The sequence below is a fragment of the Pelophylax lessonae genome (assembly GCF_965119305.1).
Source record: "Pelophylax lessonae genome assembly, chromosome: 5".
In the NCBI taxonomy this organism is placed as follows: Eukaryota; Metazoa; Chordata; class Amphibia; order Anura; family Ranidae; genus Pelophylax; species Pelophylax lessonae.
In genome coordinates, this window is record NC_138772.1 from 555,754,431 (window position 1) to 555,769,138 (window position 14,708).

Here is a 14,708-nt window from a genome sequence, read left to right on the forward strand (position 1 = left end):
GCTGCCCCCCAGCCCCTCACCAATGTCAATGGCCCTAGGGGAGATTACTGAAATCTGGGAAGCTTAGCTCACCCCAGCACCCCCCGTAGATCCGGCCTGCTTTGATGTAAAAAAAGATACCCTATACATATCTTCTTTTGCAGTTTTTGGATTGGTCCAATGATGTCAAGGGTGTTTCCTCTTCATCCTTGGTTGGTATCAATAGATGGCCCTTCCTTGTGGACTAAGGGGTACCCTCCCTCAGTCCAGAAGTCCTGTGAGGCTAAACAAGATATTGACAGCACCCCAGGGGCCAAGTCCTTGACAGCCTAGTCTCACAAGAAGTAGGTAGAACGATGTCGGCTGCCATGTTGTCCAGTACACTGGCAGCACCTGTTGACAGAGAAGAGTTAGCTCCAGATTGAAGGTGAGCAATGCAGCAGAAGTTGCCTTTCCTCTTCATCCATAGGGGTTTAAATGGGTGGTCCTTCCTTCTGGACCTGGAGGTAACCCTGTGAGGCTAGACTACATAATGACAGAGCCCCGGGGGCCAGGTTCTTGACAGCCTAGTCTCACAAGAAGTAGGTAGAATATTGCTGGCTACCATGTAGTCCAGTAGACTGGTAGCACCTGTTAACAAAGAAGAGTTAGCTCCAGATTGAAGGTGAGTATTGCAACGAAAGTTGCCTTTCCTCTTCACCCATGGGGTATCGATGGATGGTTCTTCCTTCAGGACTAAGAGATACCTTCCCTCAGTCCAGAAGTCGTGTGAGGCTAGACTACATGATGACAGTGCCCCAGGGGCTAGGTCATTGACTGCCTAGTGATGTAGTCCATTACACTGGCAGCACCAGTTAACAAAGAAGAGTTAGCTCCAGATTGAAGGTGAGTATTGCAACGAAAGTTGCCTTTTCCTCTTCATCCATGGGGTATTGATGGATGGTTCTTCCTTCGGGACTAAGAGGTTCCTTCCCTCAGTCCAGAAGTCCTGTGAGGCTAGACGACATAATGACAGAGCCCCAGGGGCCAGGTCCTTGACAGCCTAGTCTCACAAGAAGTAGGTAGAACGATGTCGGCTGCCATGTTGTCCAGTAGACTGGCAGCACCTGTTGACAGAGAAAAGTTAGCTCCAAATTGAAGGTGAGCAATGCAGCAGAAGTTGCCTTTCCTCTTCATCCATAGGGGTTTAAATGGGTGGTCCTTCCTTCTGGACCTGGAGGTAACCCTGTGAGGCTAGACTACATAATGACAGAGCCCCGGGGGCCAGGTCCTTGACAGCCTAGTCTCACAAGAAGTAGGTAGAACGATGTCAGCTGCTATGTTGTCCAGTAGACTGGCAGCACCTGTTAACAAAGAAGAGTTAGCTCCAGATTGAAGGTGAATATTGCAACGAAAGTTGCCTTTCCTCTTCACCCATGGGGTATCGATGGGTGGTTCTTCCTTCAGGACTAAGAGGTACCTTCCCTCAGTCCAGAAGTCGTGTGAGGCTAGACTACATAATGACAGTGCCCCAGGGGCCAGGTCATTGACAGCCTAGTGATGTAGTCCATTCAGGGCCGGCCTTAGGTGTTCAGGCACCCTGTACAAGCTAATCCTGTGGTGCCCCTCCGCGCGCATTTTCTTTCACCTTTTTTGTACTTCATTTGACTTTTCTTTTTTATGATCACTAATAACTTAGCCCCCCTTACATCAGAGACCCCCCACACAGAGCCCCCCTTACATCAGAGACCCCCCACACAAAGCCCCCCTTAATTTAGAGCCCCCCCACATCAGAGAGCCCCCCCACACAGCCCCCCTTATATCAGAGACCCCCCCCCCACACAGAGACCCCCCACACAGAGCCCCCCTCACATCAGAGACCCCCCACACAAAGCCCCCCTCACACCAGAGACCCCCACTTCAGAGAACCCCTACACAGAGCCCCCCTCACATTAGAGACCCCCTACACACACACACAAAGCCCCCCTTACATCAGAGACCCCCTACACACACACACAAAGCCCCCCTTACATCAGAGACCGCCCACACGAAGCCCCCTTACATCAGAGCCCCACCACACAGAGCCCCCCTTACATCAGAGAGCCCCCCTTACATCACAGACCTCCCACACAAAACCCCCCTCACATCGGAGCCCCCCACATCAGAGACCCCCCTTACATTTTTTGAAGGAGTGAGACCTCACTTACCTCATGCTGTCTGCAGCTTTTTTTTTTCTTTAAACTTCCCGCCCACACATCCCCGGGGAGTGTGGGGGGGGGGCGGGAGGAGGAGGAGAAGGGGCAGGAGGAGGAGGAGCTGACGATCTCTCCTCTGGCGTCCCTGCAGGGAGGAGGGATCTGTCAGCGTGGATCGGAGGCTGAGTATTGCAGCAAAAATTGCCTTTATTTTTTACATCCATGGCAGCATTAAAAAAAAAAAAATTCGGAATTCGACTGTAAATATAATCTATGCATAAACCCTAATTAGGTAACCACCATACATTTTTGCATTTGCTTCATTTGTGAATTATTAAAATTAATTTTTTTTTTTTTTTCCTCACAGGTTTATCACCGACTGCTTCCATAGCTTCAACCCCATGTAGCGACTCTGCAACCCCCAAAAGCCTGAGCCCTCTAGAGGAATCTCTAACCATGAGCCCCATATGCACCGCTGCTGACAAAGTGTCTGCATACCTGCAGGCCAAAGAAGGAGACCGGCCTCAACCTGAAGGAGCTAGCAGCGAGTCACAGCCTGGACAAGCCACTGGAATCCTTGCCCTGGCCACCAAGGCAGCAGCTAAGGCCTTGGTATCTCGGGAGCAAAACTTAGAGGAGGCCCCAGAACATTGCCCTGCTGAGACCCCAACCCTGGACATGCTCGATACAAGAATAGTAATGGGGGAAGAGACTTCTTGTAGCAATGAGGAAGCGGGGTCTGCCAACAGGGGGCACAACATCATATCTGAGTATGAGGAGGCTTCTGGGGACACCTTGGATGAAGCAACAATGCACTTACGTACCTCTAAAGCTGAAATTTTGGAGGAGAATTCGGAGAACGAAAGTGACCACGAAGCCATTGAGTCTCCGGACGATTTGCACTTTGAATCGAATGAAATGTGTCAAGAGTACGTTTTGAAAGGTGGCCTATTTTCTCAGGGTGAAGCCGTAGCTGATGTGCCTTCCTTTCTCAAACCCACCAAAGAGTCACCCAGCAGCATTAGAGAGAGTGATGTTCATTCATTACAGATCAACCCCGCATATAACACAGATACAGACCCATACACTACGGCTCCTTCCACGCCAATTAAAAGCATCTACACCCATTTTAAACATTATCCCAGTTCCAAAAATGCTTTACACGATGACCAGGTAGATATAGAAAATGACAACATGTCCTCTCCCCCTACATCTCCATCAGGGTCCTACGTCACCGCAGAAGGTGGTAGTTGGGCCTCATCCGCCACTTCTAGTGGTTCCCCATCATATTCCCCCAATTTGATGGGCGAGGTTGAAACAGTTGAATCTCCCAGCCCTTACCCGGACAACCTGATGACTCATGAAGAAAGTATTTCTGAGGACCCATGCTGTATGTCTCCAGATATGCTTGAAGATGAAGATATTCCTGAACTTTATGAACGAGATATAGATCCAGATGACTTCTCTCCAGAAAACGAGGAACTCTTAGATGGGTATCCTAGTGATGAACAATCCAGTGCAGAAGATGAAGATGAATGGGAGACAGATTTTGCACCATCTTTTACTAGCATCCCATTATGTCCTGAATTTATTAATGCCAGCAGTACCTTCGTGCATGAGGTACTACAGCAGGCAAGCTGTTCTTCAGATGCTGATGGTGCACTGCAACCCACAAGCCCAGATATAAGGTCTGCAGAGCTATTGAGGGCTAGCATGCCTGGTCCTGAAAACGATCACATGATTCCTGCTTTTATGCTGCCTTTCCAGGGCAGTTTGATTTTTGAAGCAGAGTCCATGGAGATCACATTGTTCCCTCAAGGAGAGACGGTGGAAAGTGAGGTCGTCTGTGGGGAAGCAGAAGAAGAAGAAAAGGAGGATGACAACGAAGATAGCACCTCAGCCTCCTATCTGCATTCCTTATCCGAAACTTCAATTAATGAAGGAGTGGATGAATCATTTGCCTATCAAGACGACACTTCAGAGTCCTCGGATTCAGCATCCTACGATGGGGAAGAAGATGAGAAAAGGTACAGCACGGAGCAGTATGCCGTAACGACTGATTCTGCCCCCGATGCCACCGAAGCCACAGCCAAGTCCCAACATGGCTCCTCCAATTCTGGATGCGAGAGCGAGATGGAAACATCTTCTGACATGTCGGAGACCGATGAGGAGGGTGCTATTTTTGTAGCTCTTGACATCAACTGTGGAGATGCTGGTGAAAATGTGGAAAAAATTGTAGAAGTAACTTCTGGCGTGAATGAGGATTCTGTAACAATTGAAGATGAAGAGGGATTAAATAGTGATGAGGAGCATGGCGATAGTGTTGCATCATATCCATTAGCACAAGATTTTCAACTCTCAGAATCTAAGGAGTCTTGTACTATTCAAGACAGTTCAAGTGAACTTGAAGACTCCAGCACCAGCAATGCACCTCAAGAACCCATCAGAAGCACCTTAGTTGTAACTTCAGAGCTTGAGCCACGTTTTGAAAGTCCAGATGCATCACAGAGACTAGAAGAAAGGCATGGGGCTATAAGAACCTGGTCTGACAGCCCAGTAGAACAACAGTCCACATCGTCATCAGAAATGGACCTGGTCCTAAAAGCGGGGATTGGGAATGTTGGGGAATGTTTAATCGCTTGTTTTGACACCGATGAAGAGCTAGATTCTCTTCCACCATTAAACACCACTCCGCAAAGTCTACAAGATGAAGGCAGAGAAAGAAACGAAAGCGGAAGGCAGACCTCCATGGGGGTAAGGCTACCTGAAGATGGGAATTATTTTGCAGATCAGCGTGAAGAAGATATTGAGAAACCACAGGCAGAAGAAAATACAACATGTACCCTCTTCAAGGTGGACTCAGGTGACTTTGAAGAATGCAAGACCCTAAAGACAATGGAACTAGAACCGCAAGGTACAGCGACTGAGGCTGAAATATTACAGGATGCCCCTTTAGAAGACATGCCTGAAGAAGAGTGCGTGTTTGCATGTTACGACTCTGGGGAAGATTCAGAAGAAGTCATGTTTCTGGATCGCACGTCCATTCTTGCTGAGATTTACAGACAACAGGAAGAAGCTGCTAATTACATTGCTAACCAGTCATCTTACATCAATGATTTAAAAAGTCCAGAAGTACAAGCAGACAACACAAATATTGATGAAAGCATCACAGAAGCAAGTTCTGAGGCAAATAGCACTTTACATACCAGTGCCAACGTACACGAAAAATATGATACCAATCAGTTTTCAATACAAGGTACTGGTGAAACTGATGAGATGGAAACATTGCTGGTTTATGATGAGTATAAAGAAGAAACTGGTGTTTCCATTACTGGTGAGAAAACTTCTAAATCAAGTGAAAGCAATGTTCCACTGAGGAACCACCCAGAACAAAACCGACTAAACTGGTCAGAGTCAACCAATGAAAATATGTCTAAAACCAAAAGCGAAGAGGTAAACAAAGCTTCATCCACACAAACACACCATGTACCTACTCAGTCAGCTTGTCCTGAAGATCAAGAAACAGAGTCTTTTGAATCCTGGAGATGTAGCAAACATGAAGAGGCAACAGAAAATTCCCAAACAATTGGTGAAGTTGAAGGCACTCCCGAAAAATCTTTTGAATCGTGGAGAGGTAACAAAAACGAAGAGGCAACAGAAAATGCCCAAACAATTGGTAAAGTTGAAGGCACTCCTGAGAAATCTTTTGAATCCTGGAGATGTAACAAACATGAAGAGGCAACAGAACATACCCAAATAATTGGTGAAGTTGAAGTCACTCCCGAAAAATCTTTGGAATCCTGGAGATGTAACGAAAGTGAAGAGACAACAGAAAATGCCCAAACAACTGGCGAAGTTGAAGGCACTGCTGAGAAATCTTTGGAATCCTGGAGATGTACCAAACATGAAGAGGCAACAGAAAATGCCCAAACAACTGGTGAAGTTGACGTCACTTCAGAAAAATCTTTTGAATCCTGGAGATGTAACAAACAGGAAGAAAATGCCCAAACAATTGGTAAAGCTGAAGTCACTCCCGAAAATTCTTTTGAATCCTGGAGATGTAACAAACACGAAGAAAATGCCCAAACAATTGGTAAAGCTGAAGTCACTCCCGAAAATTCTTTTGAATCCTGGAGATGTAACAAACACGAAGAGGCAAAAGAAAATACCCAAACTATTGGTAAAGTTGAAGTCCCTCCCGAAAAATCTTTTGAATCCTGGAGATGTAACAAACACGAAGAGGCAACAGAAAATGCCCAAACAATTGGTGAAGTTGAAGTCCCTCCCGAAAAATCTTTTGAATCCTGGAGATGTAACAAACACGAAGAGGCAACAGAAAATGCCCAAACAATTGGTGAAGTTGAAGGCACTCCCGAAAAATCCTTTGAATCCTGGAGAGGTAAAAAACACGAAGAGGCAACAGAAAATGCCCAAACAATTGGTGAAGTTGAAGGCACTCCTGAAAAATCCTTTGAATCCTGGAGAGGTAACAAACACAAAGAGGCAACAGAAAATGCCCAAGTAATTGGTGAAGTTGAAGGCACTCCTGAGAAAACTTTGGAATCCCAGAGATGTAACAAACTTGAAGATGCAACAGAAAATGCCCACATAATTGGTGAAGTTGAAGGCACTCCTGAAAAGTCTTTTGAATCCTGGAGATGTAACAAACATGAAGAGGCAATAGAAAATGCCCAAACAATTGGTGAAGTTGAAGGCACCTCCGAAAAATGCCCCTCTTCTTTACAGCCTGACATTGCGGTCAGTGTTGGAACTACCATAGTCCTTCTACAACATCAGACGCAGGAAACATGTTCCATAGAAAATGAAAATTCCACAAAATTGGAAACTGGAGAATCCAAAGATGAAGATGATCGCTCTATTTGCAAAGAACCACATAGCCAGGAGAGGGCTCCCCATGGTGGCAACCCGAAATTACAGCAGGATATTTCTTGGGATACTGAGCTAAAGAACAACTCAGTGTATGAAAGTAATTTGGGGACAATCAGTGAAAAGCAGGAGCCTACTGTTACCCAATCAGGACACAAGTTGAATGCAACAAAAAACAGTCAGCTCAGTGATGGTTATTTCGCTGGTTGTAACAGGGCAAGTGAAGCTGTATGTTTAGAAAGCAAATTTCAGAGTCTTGAGAACCAAGAACCCATTAAAAAAGCTGTGAAGAATTTAGACAAGTCCACCCAAGGAAAGTTATTTCCTAGTTGTACGTCAGTAAAGCCAAATGCCCCTTCCACTGGACAGTTAGTAGAAAAGGAGCTAATTGCAATGATTGAACCTATAAAAACCACCCTTTCTAGAGATGCCAAAGACTCTATAGATCAATCAGAGATCCGTGAATCCCAAACACTTCCCAAACACAATGTAGACAGAAAAATTTGTGCTGCTTCTAAATTAGATACTAATTGTGACGATTCTTTGCCTGAGATGATTGATAGGTCAAAGCAAGCTGCTACTAAAACCCCAGAAGAATCCCCACCATTGGTGGATACAGAGCCTACGTCATCTAGCATCTCAGGACGTGATGTCCATCCACGGTCTGACAGTGCCTTTTTCGATGTAGCTTCTAAGCCATGTATGCCTACAGTGGAGATGTCCAGCAACATTCTAGAGATGAGTAAGTTGTTGCAAGGGTCCTTTGGTAAAACAGAGACTTTTGATCTCAGCATTCGGTGTAGTCCTTCAGAAGCAATCACAAGCGTGCCCTCAACAGTCAAGGTTATAGACAATGATGAGACCGCTGTATCATTTGCTACATCCAAGGTCAAGGATGGAGAGGTTTTTGAGCAAGAAAATATGAAAACTCTGGAGAAAAAAAAGAAGGTTGATGGAGGACGTCTAGACAAGCCGGCACTCTCTGAAGAAACATCTACAGCATCTAGCTCTGATAGGAGCCTTCAAGGAAGGGCCTCCATAACCTTCATGAGTGATAGTACTTCTTCTGAGGAAGATCATACCCAGCAGAGACTTAAAGCCCATCAGAAGCCAGTAGAGAACATTTGCTGTGTCAATGATCCGTTATTACGTGAATCGCTAAGGCAATCTAAGGTGTATAGCACAGAACAGGACAGATGTGTGAACAGCAGTTATTTGAGTGATGTGAGGACTTCCAAGAAGTCTCAGGCAGAGCAGTGCAGCAGCAAGGCGAATTACCAGGTCAAGCTGTCGGAAATAAACAATGAGCAACCCCTTTCCACGCATGTCACCCCCCGTGCCGAAGCTGCAATGCCCCCCGCCGAAAAGAGTCTGGAGACAATAAAGCCTCGCTCCCCTGTAAGTAAAGTGCCTCCTGCAAAATCTCCTACCCCCATGCCTGGTGGAAGTCTTCATGACCAAAAAGTGGTCAGAACTCTGGCTGCCTCTGAAATGCTGGGAACCAAAAAGCTTTCCTCTGGTAAGTTTGCATTCGAGTCTTAAGCTCTGCCTTTGACTTTGCAACCACCCCTACAGAGTAATATTATTTAAAGTGGAACTTAACCCCCCATCCCCCCTACCTTGAGAGGGTAGAGACAAGGGGTGGGCGGCTGCCCTGGACGCAATGGTTCACTGTATTTCTTCTGTTACAAGGCTGACAGGAATAGTGACAGTGGCATCACTACTCCTATCAGCCTAGCACTGGGAGCTGGGAGAGGTGTGGGCTGTGTTCTCTCTTCCCCCTCCTCGTTCCTGCCAGTGGAGCACTCCTGTATTCAGAAGCCAGCAAACTTTATTGAAATGTCACACAATGACATTTTATTTAGCTCTATTGACCACCGCACGATGCAAGGCAGTAGATTGCCTTGCACTGAGCTGGAAAAAGTAGAACAGTTTGGCATCTTTGCCCTGAGCGGATGACCTTATACCAGCACTGCTTACCTGTCCAAGTGATCCAACATTGCCATACAACCATCCATTTTTTCAGCTGTCTGGGCCTGTGTCCCATACTGCCATCTTGGTCCAGCCAGGTGCCTCTTGTGTATTCAGGCAGTCCAGTCCCTGATAACATGGCAGTTCCCTCCCCCAGGCCATTGAGTGAATTGGCTCCCATAATCTCCTGGGGTATGTGGCAGGGTTTTCCCCAAGGGGCTGTGGGAGCAGGATGTCATTCTACCATAGGCTGAAATGGTGGTGGGGCCACCCAAAAAAAAAAAAAAAAAAAAAAACAGGAAAAGGGGGAGGGGGCATAGAGCAAAACTTTATTTTAAGAGTTAAGTTCCACTTTAACTAACCTTAAAATGCACCTTCTAGACATTTGCAAATGATACACAGCACACAGAGCAAACTAAGGGGTATATTTATGGAAAGAAATGTAGGGCTATTTATCCTGTGAAACTGCATGCATATTCATTTTGTGCAAATGGGGGGCAACATCTAATGTTATTAGGCTATTTTCTCTCCAGATCAAGTGTCATTTATTCACACACCAAAGAAAAATACTGCATTACGGCCACTAGATGGAGCTGATGATCATAAGAAGTACTGTAAATACTTAATATGAACACCAGCTCCATCTAGTGGTCATATTGCAGTATTTTCCAGACGCACACTTTTCTGTATGAATGAAGAACATCTGACCTGGAGAGAAAATAACTTACCAACACTGGGCTTTTTCCTCTGTTCACATAGAACAAATGTTCAAGCAGTTTTACAGTAGCTTTGAGATTTTTTAATATAAATGTGCAAAATGTCATTCAGTTAGAGCTGTAGCCAATGTTAATGGAGTGAGATATTTAAAGCTGAACTATACCCAATTTTACATGGTCCTCCCTCCTGCCTCCTTCCCTCTCCCTCTTTCACGTTAGTAAAATGCACTTCCTTCCCCGGCTGAGGCCAGAATGACGTCATGGCCCCCCTGAATGGGCAGGTACGTTAAGTCTCCAAGTCTCCTTGAACCCCATGGCACGATACACATGTGCAATATCTCATGCATACCTCCTGGGATGTGTGATGTTGCCAGCCCAGACGTTGCTTGCAAGATGTCACACAGAGAATGGGCAGAGAGACACAGCTATCTGGGCATGTAAAGGGGATCTGGCCCATGCACATACACACTGTGCATGCACCATTTTTTTTTTTCTGATGGTGCCATTCTAGGAGCTGTTTGCAAGATGTAACGCATGCAGATCACATAGGCTGGTACTGCCATAGACTCCTCTGCCAGATCCCTTAGACTGGTACTGACATAGGCTTCTTTGCAATGTCCCATAGACTGGTACTGCCATAGACATCTCTGCCAAGTCCCACAGGTTGGTACTGCCATAGACTTCTCTGCCAGGTCTCATAGACTGGTACTGTCATAGGCTTCTCTGCCAGATTCCTTAGACTGGTACTGACATAGGCTTCTTTGCAATGTCCCATAGACTGGTACTGCCACAGACATCTCTGCCAAGTCCCACAGGTTGGTACTGCCATAGACTTCTTTGCCAGGTCCCATAGGCTGGTACTGCCATAGACCTCTCTGTCAGATTTTATAGAATAGTACTGCCATAGACTCCTTTGCCAGATCCCATAGACTGATACTTCCACAGACTTCTCTGCCAGGTCTCAAAGACTGGTACTGTCACAGACTTCTTGGCCAGGTCCCAAAGACTGGTACTTCCATAGACTTCTCTGCCAGGTCCCATAGACTGGTGCTGCCAAAGACTTCTATGCCAGATCCCATAGACTGGTACTGTCATAGGCTTCTCTGCCAGGTCCCATAGACTGGTACTGCCATAGACTTCTCTGCCAGGTTCCATAGACTGCTACTGCCATAGACTCCTCTGCCAGATCCCATAGACTGGTACTGACATAGACTTCTCGGCCAGGTCCCAAAGACTGGTACTTCCATAAACTTCTCTTCCAGGTCTCATAGACTGGTGCTGCCAAAGACTTCTATGCCAGATCCCGTAGACTGGTACTGACATAGACTTCTCTGCCAGATCCCATAGGCTGATACTGCCATAGACTTCTCAGCTAGGTCCAATAGGCTGGTACTGCTATAGACTTATCTGTCAGATCCCATAGACTGTTGGTGCCATAGGCTTCTCCGCAGGTCCCACAGGCTGGTACTGCCATAGACTTCTCCGCCAGGTCACATAGGCTGGTACTGCCATAGACTTCTCTGTCAAGTCCCATAGGCTGGTACTGACATAGGCTTCTTTGCCAGATCCCATAGACTGGTACTTCCATAGACCTCTCTGCCAGATTCCATAGAATGATACTGCCATAGACTTCTTTGTCAGATACCATAGACTGATACTGCCATAGACTTCTCTGCCAGGTCCCACAGACTGGTACTGACATAGACTTCTCTGCCAGATCCCATAGGCTGGTACTGCCATAGACTTCTCTGCTAGGTCCAAAAGGCTGGTACTGCTATAGACTTCTCTGCCAGATCCCAAAGACTGTCACTGCCATAGGCTTCTCTGCCAGGTCCCACAGGCTGGTACAGCCATAGACTTCTCCACCAGGTCCCATAGGCTGGTACTGCCATAGACTTCTCTGCCAGGTCCCATAGGCTGGTACTGACATAAACTTCTTTGCCAAATCCCATAGACTGGTACTTCCATAGACCTCTCTGCCTGATTCCATAGAAGGGTACTGCCATCGACTTCTCTGTCAGGTCCCATAGACTGGTACTGTCATAGACTTTTTTGTCAGATCCCATAGACTGGTACTGTCATAGACTTCTCTGCCAGGTCCGATAGACTGGCGCTGCCATAGACTTCTTTGCCAGATCCCATAGACTGGTATTGCAAAAGGCTTCTCTGCCAGGTCCCATAGACTAGTACTGCCATAGGCTTCTCTGCCAGGTTCCATAGACTGGCACTGCCATAGACTTTTCTGTCAGGTCCCATAGGCTGGTACCCATAGACTTTTCTGCCAGGTCCAATAGACTAGTACTTCCAAAGACTTCTCTGCCAGGTCCCATGGGCTGCTACTGCCATAAACTTTTCGGTCAGGTCTCATAGGCTGGTACCCATAGACTTCTTTGCCAGGTCCCATAGACTGGTACCCATAGACTTATCTGCCAGATCCCATAGGTTGATACTGCCATAGACTTCTCTTCCAGATCCCTCAGACTGGTACTGCCATGGACTTCTCTGCCAAATCCCATAGACTGGTACTGCCATAGACTCCTCTGCCAGATCCCATAGACTGGTACTGACATAGACTTCTCTGCCAGATCCCATAGACTGATACTGCCATAGACTTCTCAGCTAGGTCCAATAGGCTGGTACTGCTATAGACTTATCTGCCAGATCCCCTAGACTGTTACTGCCATAGGCTTCTCCGCAGGTCCCACAGGCTGGTACTGCCATAGACTTCTCCGCCAGGTCCCATAGGCTGGTACTGACATAGGCTTCTTTGCCAGATCCCATAGACTGGTACTTCCATAGACCTCTCTGCCAGATTCCATAGAATGATACTGCCAAAGACTTCTTTGTCAGATACCATAAACTGATACTGCCATAGACTTCTCTGCCAGGTCCCACAGACTGGTACTGCCATAGACTCCTCTGCCAGATCCCATAGACTGATACTGCCATAGACTCCTGTGCCAGATCCCTTAGACTGGTACTGACATAGGCTTCTTTGCAATGTCCCATAGACTGGTACTGCCACAGACATCTCTGCCAAGTCCCACAGGTTGGTACTGCCATAGACTTCTTTGCCAGGTCCCATAGGCTGGTACTGCCATAGACCTCTCTGTCAGATTTTATAGAATAGTACTGCCATAGACTCCTTTGCCAGATCCCATAGACTGATACTTCCACAGACTTCTCTGCCAGGTCTCAAAGACTGGTACTGTCACAGACTTCTTGGCCAGGTCCCAAAGACTGGTACTTCCATAGACTTCTCTGCCAGGTCCCATAGACTGGTGCTGCCAAAGACTTCTATGCCAGATCCCATAGACTGGTACTGTCATAGGCTTCTCTGCCAGGTCCCATAGACTGGTACTGCCATAGACTTCTCTGCCAGGTTCCATAGACTGCTACTGCCATAGACTCCTCTGCCAGATCCCATAGACTGGTACTGACATAGACTTCTCGGCCAGGTCCCAAAGACTGGTACTTCCATAAACTTCTCTTCCAGGTCTCATAGACTGGTGCTGCCAAAGACTTCTATGCCAGATCCCGTAGACTGGTACTGACATAGACTTCTCTGCCAGATCCCATAGGCTGATACTGCCATAGACTTCTCAGCTAGGTCCAATAGGCTGGTACTGCTATAGACTTATCTGTCAGATCCCATAGACTGTTGGTGCCATAGGCTTCTCCGCAGGTCCCACAGGCTGGTACTGCCATAGACTTCTCCGCCAGGTCACATAGGCTGGTACTGCCATAGACTTCTCTGTCAAGTCCCATAGGCTGGTACTGACATAGGCTTCTTTGCCAGATCCCATAGACTGGTACTTCCATAGACCTCTCTGCCAGATTCCATAGAATGATACTGCCATAGACTTCTTTGTCAGATACCATAGACTGATACTGCCATAGACTTCTCTGCCAGGTCCCACAGACTGGTACTGACATAGACTTCTCTGCCAGATCCCATAGGCTGGTACTGCCATAGACTTCTCTGCTAGGTCCAAAAGGCTGGTACTGCTATAGACTTCTCTGCCAGATCCCATAGACTGTCACTGCCATAGGCTTCTCTGCCAGGTCCCACAGGCTGGTACAGCCATAGACTTCTCCACCAGGTCCCATAGGCTGGTACTGCCATAGACTTCTCTGCCAGGTCCCATAGGCTGGTACTGACATAAACTTCTTTGCCAAATCCCATAGACTGGTACTTCCATAGACCTCTCTGCCTGATTCCATAGAAGGGTACTGCCATAGACTTCTCTGTCAGGTCCCATAGACTGGTACTGTCATAGACTTCTTTGTCAGATCCCATAGACTGGTACTGTCATAGACTTCTCTGCCAGGTCCGATAGACTGGCGCTGCCATAGACTTCTTTGCCAGATCCCATAGACTGGTATTGCAAAAGGCTTCTCTGCCAGGTCCCATAGACTAGTACTGCCATAGGCTTCTCTGCCAGGTTCCATAGACTGGCACTGCCATAGACTTTTCTGTCAGGTCCCATAGGCTGGTACCCATAGACTTTTCTGCCAGGTCCAATAGACTAGTACTTCCAAAGACTTCTCTGCCAGGTCCCATGGGCTGCTACTGCCATAAACTTTTCGGTCAGGTCCCATAGGCTGGTACCCATAGACTTCTTTGCCAGGTCCCATAGACTGGTACCCATAGACTTATCCGCCAGATCCCATAGGTTGATACTGCCATAGACTTCTCTTCCAGATCCCTCAGACTGGTACTGCCATGGACTTCTCTGCCAAATCCCATAGACTGGTACTGCCATAGACTCCTCTGCCAGATCCCATAGACTGGTACTGACATAGACTTCTCTGCCAGATCCCATAGACTGATACTGCCATAGACTTCTCAGCTAGGTCCAATAGGCTGGTACTGCTATAGACTTATCTGCCAGATCCCCTAGACTGTTACTGCCATAGGCTTCTCCGCAGGTCCCACAGGCTGGTACTGCCATAGACTTCTCCGCCAGGTCCCATAGGC

General features: G+C 47.1%; 1 protein-coding gene across 1 annotated transcript in view; it reads left to right on the top strand.

Annotated features, from left to right (window-relative positions):
* The window catches only part of LOC309556171 (uncharacterized protein), an 83,982-nt gene that overhangs the window by 24,252 nt on the left and 45,022 nt on the right, over window positions 1-14,708 (top strand). The window contains exon 2 of the mRNA XM_082258531.1: window positions 2,521-8,559. Coding sequence (XP_082114657.1) covers window positions 2,521-8,559 — 6,039 coding nt within the window. The remainder of the gene's footprint in view (window positions 1-2,520; window positions 8,560-14,708) is intronic.